Here is a 17,666-nt window from a genome sequence, read left to right on the forward strand (position 1 = left end):
GCCCTTCACCCAACCATCCAGTGCCTCAGAAAGTACCCCACATCATTCTCACAAGACTGGTGAGACAGTGTCTGACTGTTGCTGTCTCTCGACCCATACTCTTCTGGCTGGTCTCCATACTCACCTACCAGGGCTTCGGTCATGTGGGAACACCTCTCCCTGCACCTCTCATCTAGAGTCGGTAGAATGTCCCTCCCAATTCACCTCAGGGACACTGCGAACCACTGGAGTAACCTCACAATCCTGAACCCCCTGGTGTATGTCAACATCCTCCTTGAAGCAGGGTCCCAAACCTGTGTGTGTGTACCTCATCCTCAGTACTGGACCTAACACTTTTGCTTCCACCATCTGGGCTGGGCCTAGCCCTACTGGCTTCCCAGTCCAGCTCTCCCATTTTAAACTCATGGTCTAACATCATCTTCCTTTCCTCCATGGCTATTCTTTTGTCTTCCCTCTCACTTTCCATCCTGAGTTTCTCCAACTCGAACTTCATCGCTTCCCGCCTGTCCTCCAGCACCTCTGGGGACAGACTGCTGCTGCCTGGTTTAGAGGGTGGCCCCTCCCAAAAGCACATCCACCCTTGGAATAGGCTCCTCTGCCTCCATGCAAAGATCTCCAGACATCTCACCAGCATTTCTGGCTGCTACCCAGGCCCTCAGGCCCTTTTGTAGCTCCTCTTTTCTGGTGAGGCCCCGGATTTGGATTTTTAGGTTTTTGCAGATCGCCTACAATTCCTTCACTGAAGAGGTTTCTCCCATAGTGTTAGCCCGCAAAAGGTCAGGCGAGGTCAGATTGTGGCCTGACTTGCGATCACTTAATCACAATATCATAGTGGATTGTCATCCTTTGCCGAAGATTCACAACTTGTTGGCAAATTTAGGTGGAGCAAAATATTTTTCTTTATTAGATTTAAAGTCACAAGAACTTACCACATTTGTAACTCCAATTGGAGCTTATAAATATCTAAGATTACTATTTGGCTTGGCTTCTGCAGCCAGCGTATTCCAGAAGTTGATGGACACTTAGGGGCCAATTACGATTCGGAAGGGCTCCGAACCATGTTCGGAGCCCTTCCGACCGAATCGGTACGTGTCAGACGGATTCCTTTCCGACCGAGCCATTCCGATGGGCTCAGTCAGAAAAGTATCCGACTCGGATTTCCGGATGGCATACGACAGGCTCGGAAATCCTCCAGTACTCCCCCGGTCGCCTCTTTACGCCTGAGGTAGTACAATGGCAGTTTTTCACTGCCTTTTCGTGCCAGTGTGTCCAGCACGAAAAGGCAGTCAGAAACTGTCTCTGGAGGCACCAGCAGGGCCCCATGGGTGTGAGGCTGCCGAATGGCACAGGCCTACTAGGATGACATTCTGGTGTATGCTGGCAGTCGAGTAGAGCAGGATATCATTCTTGTAAAGGTATTGGAGACACTTGGTGAAGCTGGAATGATTGTCAGACATGATCAGTGCAAATTTGGTGCCCAGGAACTTGAATATTTAGGACATACACTTTCATAATGGTATTAAGCCTACATTTTCTCTTATCATAGTCATCTGAGATGCCACGTCACCCAGTGATAGAAAAGCCCTTAGTTAATTTATTGGGCTTTCAGAATACTATGCCAGGTTTGTACAAGGTTACCCACAGATTGTAGAACCACTAAGATCACTTTTTAAAAAAGGAGTTACATTTGTATGGTCCAACGAACTTCAGACTGTGTTTGAACAAGTCAAAAAACGTATTGAGGAGTTCCCAGCGTTAGATTCATTTCAAGATGGTCATAGATGTTATTTGACAGTCAATGCCATTCTCACTGGTCTGAGAGCAGTGATAGGACAATGGGTGGCAGGTAAAGAACACACTTTTGCCTCTGCGTCCAGAACGCTCCAACCAGCTGCAACACGATACAGCTCTATTGAGAGAGAAGCTCTTGCATGCATTTGGGCTATTCACAAGTTCAAACCATACATTTGGGCTGTGAATGTATATAGTTATACAGTGACCACAAACCTCTTATGCATATGCTCTCTCCAACAGTAGTTCAAACAAGACATCTGCCAGGCTTGTTCCCTTACTTTCTAAACTTTATGAGTTTCACTTTAACGTCAAACATATACTTGGTGGGAAAAATTTCAGAGCAGACTGTCTGTCAAGAATGGCTTTGAATGAAGCGTCTAATGAGGCTGATGATACTGAGTTTGTTTTCACAGTTGTAGACGCTGTATCTGAATGTCCACCCATTACAAAGAATGACTGGAACACAGCATATGCTAATGATGTTACACTTTCCAAAGTCAAAACTTTCATTACAAGTTGCTGGCCTGAGCGTAGAACCTTATCTGCGGAGTTAAGGTCTTTTGCAAATGTCGCTGATGAGTTGTCGGTGGTTCACGATATGGTCATGAGCCAAGATCTGTTTATTCTTCGAGATTCCCAACGCAGGACGATCATTCAGACTGATCATCAGGGACATTTAGGTGTTACAAAGACCAGCCAACGCTAAAAGCAGTATTATCGGTGGCCGTCCATTGACTCACAGGTTAAGACTATGATTGACAAATGTACTGAATGTCTTTTATCAGACAAGCATTAGAAGACCCTTTCCACACCACTTCATCCAGTTCCATGTCCGAAACATCCATGGGACAAGGTGGGGCTGGACTTCTCTGGTCCATATGAAAATGTACTGTATGACAACAGATATTTAATTTTGCTAGTAGACTATCATACCAAGTGGCTGTACTTTTGTTTCTGCAAGGGAGCAACCGCTGAAAATGCCATTACATACTTGCAAAGAGTGTTCATCATCTAATGTTCCCCCAAAATCATTGTTATGACAATGGTACTCATTTCAATGGTTCTTTTCTTAAATTCAATGATATTCGTCATTTTATGGTTGCATTGTACTGACCTTCCTCTAATGGTTTAGTTGAAAGAGGAAACAGAATCATCCAAAAAGGTATACAAACTGCAATTTCCTCTGGGCAAGATCCTTTGGAATTTGTACGTAGCAAGGTTTGGGCATACAATACAACTCCACACTCAACCACAGGTGTTGCTCCTTTCATTGTTCTTAGAGAAAGAAAGTCACATACTCGTTTATATCTCAGTTGGTTGTGCGAGAGAGTCATAAAAAGATTGTTTCCATCTCTTTCAAATAACAGGTGCAAGAAAAGCAGGCTAACATGAAAGCACAATGTGATACTGGTAAACACTCTGTAGATCATCTGTTACAGAAAGGTGATTGGGTGCTTATTAAGAGTCTGAAGAAGGTGGCGAAAGGTTTTTCCAAGTTTTTATCACTAGTGACTGTTGTACAGGTGAGCAAAGGCTCAGCTCTTCTTGACAACATAGGCTGGTGGAATAAAAGAGCTCTGGTCAAAATTTCTACTCCTCAAGCTAACATCATTAATAAACATACGACCTGTATTACTGAAAATGGTGACTGGTTTGACTGGCACCAGGAAAGAGATGTGGTGTCCAGTTCAAGTATGGGGTCCATTACGCCTTCATTAGAAAATAAACTCCTAGGCAACTGAACAGATAATAGTCACTCTATAGTGTTAAGTTCAATGTAACAAATCAGAACGAGTGCATTATTGTTTCAAATTATTTATTCTTCACATATAAGTTCATAATTGTCATCTTTTTTATTAAAAGCACTAACAGTATTGAATTTATTCAAAACATATCTCTTCATAAAAATACATAAAAAAACATGAACGTGGCAGTAGTTAAGTCTTTGCGCGTTTCGGCGTAAAATACGCCTTCGTGAGGAAATGCCACAACTTTCTCTGAAAACGATAAAAATATATACTAAGTACCAACATTTAATATACCATTACTAAAAATTTGATTAATGAACATTTTACCTGAGCTACTATGATCACATTCAAAATTGATACAGATATGTTGTGTATTCTTTATATACATATTTGTGCCATATTATTTTTCAGTCGTATCGTTAAAATTACATAATAAGATATGATAAATGCAAAGATGAGAAAAAGTGGACAAGATAGAATCAGAATAATCCAATTATTCACGTATCCTCATTTTGATATGGTCTCCCTATCTATATGGTGGATAGGTATCCGGAAACGGAGGCGGTTCGATCGCGTATCTTTTCATCCCCAATGTGTTAAGATCTGAAACGCCATATCACCATGTTAAATATTATATGTCTCCAAAAGGGTTTTACTGATGTATTATATGGACAAGTGATTGAATAACATCGTACCTATAGAGTCTCAGAGTTTCCTTTTCTCTTCTAATGAGCAGTTTTGGAGGAGATTATTAGCTTTTCCTAATATAGAATGACTTCAATTAGTGTTATTTCGCCAAAGGTGCTGACTTTCTTGGGTTCACTATTATTTATATTCATTTCGTGAACTATACCTGATATGCGTGCCGATTGCCTCTCTCTGTTATTTAATTCCAAATGTGAATATGGCAAACTTAATCTGTGAAATTGGCATTCTTTCATTATTTATAATATCCTCACTGTATTAAGTTCTTATAGTATAGGTATACGGATATGTTTTAATACCTGATAAAATATACAGCCAATAGCGAGGACCGGATAAAATCACATAATGATGGCGGAAACTCACAAGTCAAAAAGTGCCGCTTTAACCGCTTCAAGTCAATTGCTTGGAGATTTACTATAAAAATGGACAGTGCTATTACTTTGTGTGTCCCTATCCATCTTTCCGTTTTAAACAGGCAATCTGGTATATTCTCAATAGTGATTACCTGATTAAAATAGGTTCGCGAGAAGAAGTTTTAGGACGTCTGCATGGATGGCGAACTTTTATGATAAAGAATACAGCTTCTGAAAAAAATCGCAAACTAAAACTAAATAACTATGTGTGTTCCTCATTTATAAATTTTAAGGTTATCGTCTCTCACGAATTTCTCCTATTTTTTAGTGATAGCGTGAATGTTGTTTTACATATGCTAGAATGCTTCTTTGCTGCGGGGTGCCGTGCTGATTCGTCTGCGGCATCTTATCATTATCGTTCCGGGTATCAACCTGGGCTTACTACTCTATGGTTTAAATACCTGACGGTTTCTTATGGTCAACTTCTCACAATACTTGCCACTAAGCGTATTTTGAAGTACATGGAGTATGTTATCGCTCCCTATTGGTCCTTCACAATGCGGAAGTTGAATTAAGAACTAGAGTGCTGACCTTATTTTACTTTAGTTCTAGTCAATGCACGGAATACTGCCAAATTGACTTGTTTACGTTTCCGTCAAACTCTATGCCGTACTTGATTGGGACTTTCCTATGCGGAAGTGCAATTTAAGACTAGAATGATAACTATGTTTGCAACGTCTCTGGTGCTTTATTGGCAATGTCAATGTCAAAAGCTTTTCCTAATATAGAATGACTTCAATTAGTGTAATTTCGCCAAAGGTGATGACTTTCTAGGGATCACTATTATTTATATTAATTCCATGAACTTTACCTGATATGCGTGCCCATTCTCTCTCTGTTATTTAATTCCAAATGTAAATATGGCGAATTTAATCTGTGAAATAAGCATACATTCGTTATTTATAATATCCTCACTGTTCCTCGTTTCTGTGTCAGTAAATTATTGAGTTCTCCCATGGCAGTTCACTATTTAATCCATTTTTGAAAGTATCTAAAGTGAAAATCCAATAAACCCCCTGTTTTTTGCGTACTTTCTGAATACAGCCATAAACCTGAAGAAATAAGATGGAGAATCTTAGAAAAAATTAAAATAGCAATTGACAAAGGTGGTCAGAAAGTACATAAAAAACTGGAGGTTTATTGGTTTCTCTCTTTAGATACTTTAAAATGACATTCAAGTATAACTAGATATAATCTAATATCCGTTGGTACTATATTCTTTACTTTAGCATAGTAATTATTAAGAATTAATCCTTCCAACGACACATACATACATTCGCCTTTTGTTGCCATTGACATTGCCAATAAAGCACCAGAGACGCCCTAATGTAAGCATATAGCTAGGGAGACCATATCAAAATGAGGACATGTGAATAATGGGATTATTTCGATTCAATCTTCTCCACTTTTTATTTCTCATCTTTGCATTTCTCATATCTTATTATGTAGTTTCAGCGATACGATTGAAAAATAATATGGCACAAATATGTATATAAAAAATACTGTTGCAATGAAGAGACGTTCAAGTAAGTAAACAGGAGTCTTCTTTATTCAGTCTCAACACCATCACAGGTTCCAGTCAGCTGGAGTCAGCTGTGGAATGTTCATGCATTCCTGTCTGGCTCGTACCAAGGGTAGGGAAAAGGGATGGGGGTTCGGGGCATACCAAAGTGGATTACAACACCTACACGACATATCTGTATTAATTTTGAATGTGATCATAGTAGCTCAGTGAAAATGTTCATTAATCAAATTTTTAGTAATGGTATATTAAATGTTGGTATTTAGTATATATTTTAATCGTTTTCAGAGAAAGTTGTGGCATTTCCTGAAGAAGACTTAACTACTGCCACGTTCATGGTTTTTTATGTATTTTTATGAAGAGATAGGTTTTGAATAAATTCGATACTGTGAGTGCTTTTAATAATAAAGATGACTATTATGAACTTTGCTATGTGAAGATTAAATAATTTGAAATAATAATGCACTTGTTTTGATTTTTTACACTGAGCTTAACATTATAGAGTAAGTATTATCTGTTCAGTTGCCTAGGAGTTTATTTTCTACTCTATATTTACCCTGTCCTAGGAATTGTTTTATCAATTTTCTCAGGGGGTCCTTCTTATCCACATCTGTCGATTACGCCTTCATCCATTATGTCAAAACAAAAGGTGACCACACCGGTTCCTCCTCAACAGCAGGTCACAGACCTACCAGAGATGTGTGATATGTCTCGCACAAAAGGTGCATGCCAGAGACAAATGCCATGGAAGTTAAGGGATTATGTATTACATTGAATTATTTTATCTTGTCAATGTTGTTCTTTACATGTCCTCATTTGCTATGTTATTAGAGATATATATTTAACAGATTCCGTGTAAGTTAAGAGAATAGGTATTAGATGTAATTGTTTTTACTTTGTCTGCATTGCTCCTTATATGCATCGGTTTTACAAATCATTTAGTATATTATTTTTTATTTTATTTTGGTCAATCTTCACGCTGTTTGAAGGGAAGATGTTGTAGTATGTACTCATATACCATCCCGCGTGTACATTATCTTTGAGACGTGCTTGCATGTTAATGGAATTCTTATATTGTTATGGTGTGAGTGTTCCCTCACGAGCGTAGCTGAACAGCTGTTGGAAAGCCCTTAGCAACGTTGGAATCATTGCAGCTGGATGGCTCTGGTCATGGGTGCTCCTCCTCGAAATAAACTTCACTTATTCTTACTTGCTGCCGTCCTTCAGTTCTTCACAGTCTCACTGAATTCTATTCACTCTGGCCCTAACAGAGAAAAGTTAGTTGAGATAGGACCCGCTACTTCGAGCCACAGAGAGGTCGACCATCAGCCAGGAGGGGACATTCTTTCTCATCCGAAAGAGCAACACTATTTCCTTTAGACATCAAACATTCCTGTGTCGCCTCTTGGTTTCCAAACACATAAAATTGTCTTGAACAGGCAACACTGCACAGAAAACCATAAGTTCACTTCAGAACCTTGGGAAATCAACTCTGTTTTCACCACATGCAGGTCCCGCGTGCGGCTTCGCATTGTTTGGCTGATCTCTAGGAATACATGGACCATGGCTCCATCCACAATGATCTCCCGTTCTTTGTGCCCCTTTCGGGGTCAGATCTTGTTCTAGAAACCCCTAGCTCTGGCAATATTGTACCCACAACTCACCTCTTGCCAGTTGAATCTCTGATTAGCAATCAGTCCTTTCACTGTATACGCATCCTCACTGTCTAAAAGAGTGCCCGATAGGAATCACTATTTGCCCACTTTTAAATTCATTATCTCATTTATGGTTAGGAACCCCAAGTTTTGACTCTTACTGGATTTAGCATCACTTTGTATTCCAATTTTGCGAAGTGGAAGGGATGCACTTTCAAAAGTATCCATGGATTGATTCATGATGTAATCGCCAGAGAATCTGAGGCCTTGTCAGTATTGCTAATGTGGCCTTTTTTCCTCCAAGGTGCCTTCTACCGTGACCATTCTCCCCTCTATACAATATCCTGAGTCTTGCACATCCTTCACTGTACCCATAATTAACATGTGCCCTTGTGAACAGGTAACTCCAACTCCTGAGCTCCCGATAAGTTCCGTATTCCCATCTCTGAAGTTCCTGGCTATCTTAGGCAACAGCAAGGATAATTTGTCTTTATTCTAGCCTCCCACTGTTTACCCTCTTAGGGTGCAAAGTCTGTAGTTTTGATGGTACTCATTCTTAGCTTGCACTGGGTCAGGTTGTCAACACAATGCCACATGATTGCAGCACACCCTCTCACTTGTTGTTGGGTGACTGCTTCTTTTACGCATCTCAGTGACACACTAGGTCAGCCATCCAGAGCTCTCCTTGGCATCTTGCTCTCCAATGGGTGAGGGTCTTTTGTGTGAATATTGATGCATAGGGTCCTCAGCTATATTTCTGCTGGCATTCCAAGGGATCCTGATCACCTCAATCTGGCAATGCTATCTTAGCTGCTTGCGGAATATGCCAGGTCTGTATTGTAAGCAGAGTCGTATCAGAGTTGTAGTGGTATCCAGAAAGCCATCACAATAGACCCTTGAGCAACTACTGTCGGTCGGTTGGCTGCTTGTAGAACAGGGTTCAACGTTGTGGCAGAGCTCAAAATCATGAATGCTGTCAGTCTGTGACCCCACAAAGAATAGCTAGCCCCGCATTTTGAATGGGGTAATTTGCTGGTAAAATTATTTTTGGTTTGACATTTCAATACAATACCTTCAGTTACTTGGTATAATAAAATGTTGTGAATTAAGGTGGCCAACTAGAAGCACAAAGGGAGGCTAAGAGCTAAATTTGAGTGAAGCTCATATGTAAAAAAATGTCAGAATAAACAGGAAATAGGAGTAGTCATGTGGATGTTTGAAAATAATCTGTGGGCTTTATGACATTGCCTAACATATTTAAAAATCTGGAAAAAGAACTGCAATGCTTCATTGTCCCAGTTTCTTGGGACACTAGTGTAATTGAAAATGGTCTACTGTCGTTTTTCACTTTTTTTGGGTGAATTATTACAGGAAAATGTTTATAGTAGTATCTAGTCCATGCAAAACATAACGGTCTACCTGACCATTGATGATCCCAATTACTGGATCCCTATTCAAAATGACATTCGATCAGACCGTTAATCAATTTTAAATAGTTTTGACTGAGATCGGATTCTGACTGTAAACTATCCTTTGCCCAGCCATAGACATAATGTCAGAATATTTGGTCAATAAGAAATCTCTAGTCATAGAACGATAATCAAAATGCGCTATTCAAGCATCAGAATTGCCTGTGGAATATATAGGGAAAGTACTTACATACTCTGCAGCATTGCACTGGCAAGTAAAAAGTACAATCAGCAAATTTACAATTCTCTAATCAATTTGTTCTTCTCGCTTATAACCTCGGGAGTGTTGCATGTTTCTGTAATGAGAGGCCTGGCCCTCTGATGTAAACTGCGTTATGTTAATTCCTTTTTAACACCTATAATGAACTTGCCATACGTTATATCTCAATCGAGTGCAACATACATTCTGCAAGTGCTGGTTTTTCGTTCAATGCTTTTCTGCTCATATAATGTACAATGTGTTGTGCAGACCATGCTAACCTTTTTCCTGCTCTCAAATAGAAACGGTTAATCTCCCCATTTGTTCTAGGGTGCTTAGGAATAAATCAACTGAATAGTATTAGGGTTACTAATAGATTTATTCCCAATGGAATAAAATGTAAATGTTCATTCGCGGTCATAACATTTGGTTATGTGCAATGTATAATATTGTCCATAATCATATAAGAGTGCCTGGCTGTATTTCTGGTTCTACTTCAAACCCCTAACCCAATTACTTCTTGCAATACTGTATTAATTTTTAGATCTTGTTTAACGGCACTGCATCTTTTTTATCATATGTAAAGTGTATGCTTTATTTGAAATATTTACAGCTTTGCATTTCAGACAATATTTTGGACGGTTCTAAAATAATATTAATTTTATCAATATACTTTTAATTATAAAATGTGGTAATCTTTGGATGGGTTAGTACTTAAGGCTCAAACCCATGAGCCAAGTTTGATTCAAAATAAATTGTCTGCAATCCATTCATCAACTATTCATTACTTGATACTAGCTGCCTTCCAACTAGCTTTCTTCCACCTTTTTGTACAATGTCACATTTTATACTTCAAAAATAACAATTGATGGACGAATGCTGAACAATGTCAAACACTCATCCCCAGTACAGTGATCTGGGCATGACTCCATCATTTTTTTGCTCATCCCCCACCCGAGTTTAGACCCTGCCATATGCAAATCGTTGTTGACCCTGCTCCCTATGGGAACAGTCCAGCCCGAACTGCCAGGCCAGGTCCTTCCTGGACCCGAAACAAGCATCCTAAGACTAGTTTCGGAGTATCACCCCTCATCAGCCAGGATAGCTTGAATCCAGTGGCATGGCAAGCCGGAGACCCAAATCTGGGCATACCAATTCCCACTTTAGCTTATAAATGAAGTGTTAAAAAATTGCCATATCATACATGTTATTCAACCGGTTCTGAAAAGTGGATACTAGGATCGATTTCCAAGGTCGCAGAATCACAAATTTAGTCACCCCTGGGACAGTGGAAAGTCATCTATCAGAATGTTGGGTAAATGAAGGGAGGTCAGAAGTATCATTCAAAAGCACAATCTGGGCGGACAATTGTCTAGCTACCCAACGTTCTCTTACATGATCCCAAACCTGTGACCAGAAGACCTACAGCCCTTCACATTCCCATAAAATATGGATTCGGGGCCGATTACGATGTCGAACGGACCTGAGTCCGTCCGACATCGGTCAGGAGCCGTAACTGACCGACCTGCTGTGGTCGGTTACGGCCCTACAAGTACGATGCGACCGAACCCTGTTCAGTCGCACTCGTGCACTTCACAATGGGAGCATGCATTCCGAGCAGAATGCATGCCTCCATTGTGAAATGCAGGGGTGCAGTTCATCCCTGCACCCTGTGGCCGGCACCCCAAGGTGCCTGCCACCGGGTGCAGGGATCAACGGAGGGGCACCATAGGTGCCCCCAGGCCGCCATTCAGTGCCTCACACCCAGGGGGGCCCTGCTGGGGGCCCCCAGAGACAGTTTCAGACTGCCTTTTCTTGCCGGACACACCGGCATGAAAAGGCAATGAAAAACTGCCATCGTACTCCCTCGGTCGTAAAAAGATGACCGGGGGAGTACTGAAGAATTTCCGGATGGCAGACGGGCTCTCCGAGCCTGTCATAAGCCATCCGCAAATCCGAGTCGAATTCCATTCCGACGGAGCCCATTGGAATGGCTCGGTCGGAAAGGAATCTGGCCGACACGTTCCGACTCGGTCAGAAGGGCTCCGAACAAGGTTCGGAGCCCTTCCGACCGGAATCGGAACAGCCCCCTAAGTCGCAATCCAAAAGGCCACATCTCCAACAGCATGAGTCCACACTAAGATGGACATTGTGTAACCTTGCTGGACACAGTGCCAGCGGTGAAGGATCTTAAAAAAACTAAACTTAACTAAACCAGTAATAGTTTATTATAATCCGCCAGTAGAGAATCCCGGTCATCATTCAGGAATTGTGTGTTAAGACAAGATTTCTCACCAGGCTCGCAGTGTAGCGGATGTGGGGGCTTAAAAACAGCAATCCAACAGTGTGAGATACAATCCTGAGATAGCTCTCCCAAATGTATCCAGGTGGGGATATATAGAGTAATGGTTGATCTGGGGATGTCAGTATACATCTTTCCCAGGACATGCGCTAGGGCATGCGACAACTGATTGTATCTCCATAATTGGGAGGGTGAAATTGCAACGTCCCGTCTATAGTCAGGGTACGATTTGATCAGGCCACTAGAGATAAGGTCCTCAATGTGGTGAATACCATAATTAATCCAGATGGCTCAATCAATTTCCTCCCCACCAATTGTAATGGCTGCATTGCATCACAATGTGGATTTTGTGTGGATGCGACTCATGACTTACACCAGCCTGTGGGTCCAGTGCAATGCATATGGGAGGAGTGTATGATTGGTTTCAAGAGGGGAGTAATTTGAGGTCTCGAAGTGTAATAAACAGCCATATCTCCAGAAGATTACAAGATATGGCACTCTAACTTCACGAATAATGGTGTGACCCTGGATATGGGTAACCCATACACAGAGTGGGCCAACTGCTGCCCCAACTGATAAACCTCCAAGTGAGGAAGACACAAGCCACCCTTCTCTAGTGTGGAGTAGAGCTTTGCACCTTTTAATCTGAGTGTTTCCGAACCCCAAATGAAATGGGAGATGGAGCGCTGGCTGCGCCGCAGATGGGAAAGGTCTTTCCGAACCCCAAATGAAATGGGAGATGGAGCGCTAGATGCTTTGCAGATAGGAGACTGACATAACCAACTTTAACATATCAAAAATGTAATTACATTTGGGGAGGACATTCATATTAATTACCTGTACCCTACGCCACAGGGACAGGTTCAATGCTGACCACCTCTTAAAGTCAAGCTCGATGCAATTCACAATGGGTTGCACATTTTTATGTACCATGCTACCAGGCCCCTTTAATATACACCCTGAGAAAGTTCAAACAGGATTGTAGCCATTTAAATTGCAGACTACCTACAAAGGTGCTTGTTGTGGTGGGCGTTAGGGGCAGGGCTTTACATTTCGACCAATTTATCTTATTGCCCGAAAACTGGGAAAAAGAATCCAATTGAGGAAACCAGAGCAGAAGCTGAAGCCAAGGAGTTTGGTAATGTCAAATGAATATCATTCGCTTAGTAAAAGGCCTTAACCTCCCCCACCATTATGGAAATACACTTAATATTATCATTAGATCAAATTGCAATTGCTAGGAGTTCCAGAGCCAACAGAAATACCAGCGGGGATAGTAGGTAACCCAGTTTGGTGTCTCGATGGACCTCAAATTAGGGGAGGAAAAACCAAAATATCGTCCACATTTATCAATGAAATCAGGCAATAGCGAGCCATTCCAGGGGATCCTTGTCTAGTTTCGGAAGTACAGAAATTTGAGCCCTAAGAAATTCTGCCGAGAGGTGGTCATAAACTAGGGCTTCATAATAAACCAAGACCAAAATGGGAATAATCTGAGCTCTTGTGGCCTTATAAAATTCAACAGAAAGGCTATTCTTCCGAGGTTTCTACCCGGAGGGCATATCACTGATTGCTGAAGCGATTTCCTCTGCCGTGATCACACCTTTCAGATGTGCATATTGTGTAGGAGATAGAAAAAGGAAGATTCAGTGTCTGATGCTGGATGTGTTTCAGCTGTGTAAAGCGGTTCATAATATTTCTGAAACTCTGCCACTATTGCAGTTGGGTGGGTAATGAGATGAGCCTCAGAGTCTCGAATGGCAGGAACCATTTGGGGCGAAGCTTGGTGGCAGAGCTGATAAGCCAAAAGCCTACTTACTTTATCACCCCTTTCATAGTGTCTTTGTCATATAAGGAAGAGGCATTTCTCCACCTCTGAAGTATATTGTGTATTCAGTTGATATTTAGTCAGTAGAAGCTCCCGGAGAAGGGATGGTTTTGGAGAAGAGTTATAGTCAGTAGATGGGGATATGACCAATGCTTTAAATTATTGCCTAGAGTCTGTAAGCCTCCGTTTGATCATCGCTGAGTCCCTCATCAGTATGCCACAAAAACAGTTTTTCCCGCAACCCCAGTGTCAGTGCTGAGGTCACAGAGCCCTTATTGTTCTGCAAATACCTATGTACGTATTCTGTGAGGTGACATTTGGCCTCATGGTCTTTATAATGGGAAGCATTTAGGCATCAAAGTCCTCACAGGGTGTATACAATCCCAATAAGGTCATTATCTGAGATCCCACAAGGAATAATGTTCGTATCTACCAAGTGTTGGTCGCCAAAGAGGTGCAAAGGAAGTAGTTAGTACGAGTATGAATGATGTGGGCGCAAGAGGTGAAAGAATAAATGCTTCCTCGCGGATTCAGAAGTCTCCAAGGGTCCCAAAGCGCATGACCTTGCATTAGATCATGTAAAAAACAATGGTCCCCATCATGGTATATGTATGGCCTACCTGATATTTCCAGAAATGTCAAGAGCTACATTACTGTCTCCTCCAAAGATGATTCTCGAGGTGCCAAATGATGTCAGTAACCTACGATTTGAGAAGGAAATGCAGACTTAGAAGGTCTGTGGAGTGCAGAATGAGCCCATGATAACTGCTGTTCTCTATATAGATAGTTTGGCAAACACATAGCTGCCATCTGTATCTGATAAAGTTTGGAGTATTCTATATGAAAGGTGCTTATGAAGAAGTATTGCAACGCCTTGTTTCGTAAGTGGACTACCTGTGTCATTACAACCCTGTGATGTGAGAGAGATACTAGCATGAAGGACCCGGCCCATCCCATTTTATGTCCATAACTTGTCACACTCTGTTGGAGACAGGTGGGTTTCTAGAAGGAGGGCGAGCTCAGGTTTTTGATGACTTAAAAAAGGTGCAAGTTTTCTTCCATTTGATCAAATGTGTCAATCTGTGCACTTTTAGGGAAACTACCTACAATGGGGGCGTGCCATGTGAGTAATATGTGCGACAGGGTCATGATGCAGTACTTTCTTTTTTAGCGACGACAGGCCTTTTCCAATCAGGTTTACTACATCGCAGGTTAGCAGCCTAGTCCTTTGGACTCGTGGAGGTTATTTCTACCTTCCGGGTCGGGCCGTAGTCACTTCCGGGTCCTTGACGCCAGCGTAGCGAGGGTGATTCGACCCTGGGTAAATATTTTTCTCTTTTAGAATATTGGATTGCCGTAATTATATGCCCGTGGATATTATTATCTTACTTGTCGTACTTGAGGTAAGTGTAACTAAGAGGTCACGTTTTATCTTGTTTAGAGCTAATACACCACACGTATCCATGTGGTTGTTTGCGAAGGAACTCTTACGTCTTATGACATTGGATTGTTGAATACTTGTGGCACCGAGGTGCGGAATACTGGCGTCATCTACATCAATTTTACACGAAAATATCGGGTAAGAGACAACTGGTATTGGTTAGTGTTTGATGGAAAAGTATTTATTAAATTATTCAGTTGAATTCATTTATTGAGACCGGGTAAATTTCAGGTTGGATGCAATTTTCTGACATAACTACATAGGTTTTTAGGAGCACTAAGTTTTCCATGATTCTAGAACTTTACGGGCAGTCATGGGCCTTTTATTGCAGTCAAAGAATATACAAAAGGAGCCCTTTTCTCATTGATTTTGCGGCTGATAATGTTTTAGTTTCTACATTACTTGCATACTTTGAATAACCGGGTCTGACATATGCACTTCTTAATATTGGGTATTTAATTACTTTACAGAATACTATACACCGTCACCTTCCCATTATAAGGTTACCCTGCCGGGTTGGAATTAACACCGGATGTGGGGTAAGAACCTCTTTGATGTGACGCTTCGCCCCTATAGGGGGATACCCTTACCTTTGTATACTGGCGTTGACTAAAACCTTGCTCTTTCTGTTTTCTCTTTCCCCTTCCTTACCTTCTTATAAATGATTAGCCCTAATAAATAAGGATCCAGCCATCGAGGTAGACTTTGGATATATTTTCTCTAAATATTGAGCACTACACTGATGGGGTTGCTTGCGGTTGATATGTCACGCCGTTTTTTCCTTGTTCCATCCCTTTGTTGGATTTTTTGACTCCTTCAGATTTTGCTCATGTATTGATTAGACTTTTTGTTTGTTTTCTTTAGGTATTCATGCTCACTGTGTATGAATTTTTTCTGTTTAAATTTTTTCTGTTCCAGTTAGCACGGGTGTCTTTGCACTTTTTCTATCACGACGAACATTTATAACTAATAGTGTTGTCGAAATGAAATATGTACTGATTTATTTATGCATGACGGAACATGACATTTTAATCACTTATGGGTTCCCTATGACGAGGTGTTGTTTCATCCTTTAATTTGGGGAATGTCACATCTATTTGCACTCTGGCATATACTTGTGATTAAGAACGCTTTTTAGCATGCTTACTACAGGTCATCCCTTTCTGTATCTTTCCAGCCCTGAAGAGTTATAGCATCTGTGATTGTACAGACCTATAACGAAACACGTGTCGGCTGGCTGTAAATTACCATTGATGTGATGATCTAATAAAAGGAGATATACATCAAACTCCAGGAATCAACGTTGGACATTTGTCTTTTTCAATTACATATAGTAGCATACTACTTGTTATATTGGATTTGAGTGCGCAGGACTTTGTGTTTCAGTGTCATGATGCAAGTTCCAAGAGGTAAGATCGACTGGCAAATAGGGAATGGGAAGTGGGGACAAGGGGGTGAGTGTTTGACATTGTTCAGCATTCTGTCCATCATTTGTTCTTTTAACATGTCATAGTTCAGGATCAACTCTTGATCTTTCCTTTCTCTCCAATAAATTGGAGGCACCTTGTCTTGTTTAATGCAATACATTTAGGCGAAGTGTCGAAATTTCCTTATTGCTCATTTATTACATATTTAATATTCACCACATTGCAATATAATATGCACAAGTTAGGTTCATACTAATCAAAAATTCTCATGACAATTCACTTGCAAAATATTTTAAAACACTGCAGTCTGTAATCTTAGCAATATCTACCTATCCATGGAAAATAGCTAGAAATATATTCTGCATTATTTCACTTAACAGTTCATGAAGTAAATATTTTCAATTTCATAGTCGGACAGTTTTATCAATTTTTCAGCCACATAAATCTTAAGCAAGAGTATCTAGAAATATAACAGATATTTGTTCCAAACCAATTACAGTGGGAACTAATACACAAACTGGAATTATGGTAATGACATAAATTAGTCATCACCACAATTACATAGATTCTGTTGCAAGGTCAATCGTCCCTGCTCTGTCCCCATATTTTAAATAACATCTAATCAAGTGAAAGCATTCCATTCTTACCCCATCCCCAGGTATACAGGTGTCCTTCCCCTGAAAATAAAAAATAAAAAAAATGTTTGTTCAAATTTACAATGTATTCAACGATCGTAAGCACAAGAAGATCTTGCTTTGAACTTCCACCATTTGAGTAGCACAGAATGGCAGTAAACATGCTGTTGTCCTCTAAAGCACAGATCACCAAATCAATATCAGCGACCACTTTAAGATGCTACAGAAGAACCGGGAAATTAGGGGAACTGCCTTCTTCCGAGCAAGTGATGCTGAGTTATGCCAAATGATACTAGAGGGTAAACAACAAACAAGACTCTTCAAAACAGACCATACCAGATGCCTAGGAAATATGGACAGTCATGTTATGCTCTTCAAATAAAAAGTTAGTTCCTTGAGGGATGGAAATTATACAAAAGATTTGCAAAATAACAGTTCTGAAATAATAGGTCAATAATTCAGAAAAAAACAAGTCTGAATAAATAACCTTTTCATATATGCTCATCAACTCATTTGGCACCTCCAAAA

At 40.7% G+C, this 17,666-nt stretch overlaps 1 protein-coding gene across 2 annotated transcripts in view; it reads right to left on the bottom strand.

The window, feature by feature from the left end:
• Positions 1-17,666, bottom strand: part of RCCD1 (RCC1 domain containing 1) — a 154,143-nt gene that overhangs the window by 16,259 nt on the left and 120,218 nt on the right. For both annotated transcript variants that reach the window (XM_086958178.1, XM_086958177.1), the window contains one exon: positions 17,151-17,180. In XM_086958178.1, the coding sequence (XP_086814304.1) occupies positions 17,151-17,180 (30 nt within the window). The remainder of the gene's footprint in view (positions 1-17,150; positions 17,181-17,666) is intronic.

The sequence above is a fragment of the Lissotriton vulgaris genome, chromosome 2_1 (genome assembly GCF_964263255.1).
Source record: "Lissotriton vulgaris chromosome 2_1, aLisVul1.2, whole genome shotgun sequence".
Classification (NCBI taxonomy): Eukaryota; Metazoa; Chordata; class Amphibia; order Caudata; family Salamandridae; genus Lissotriton; species Lissotriton vulgaris.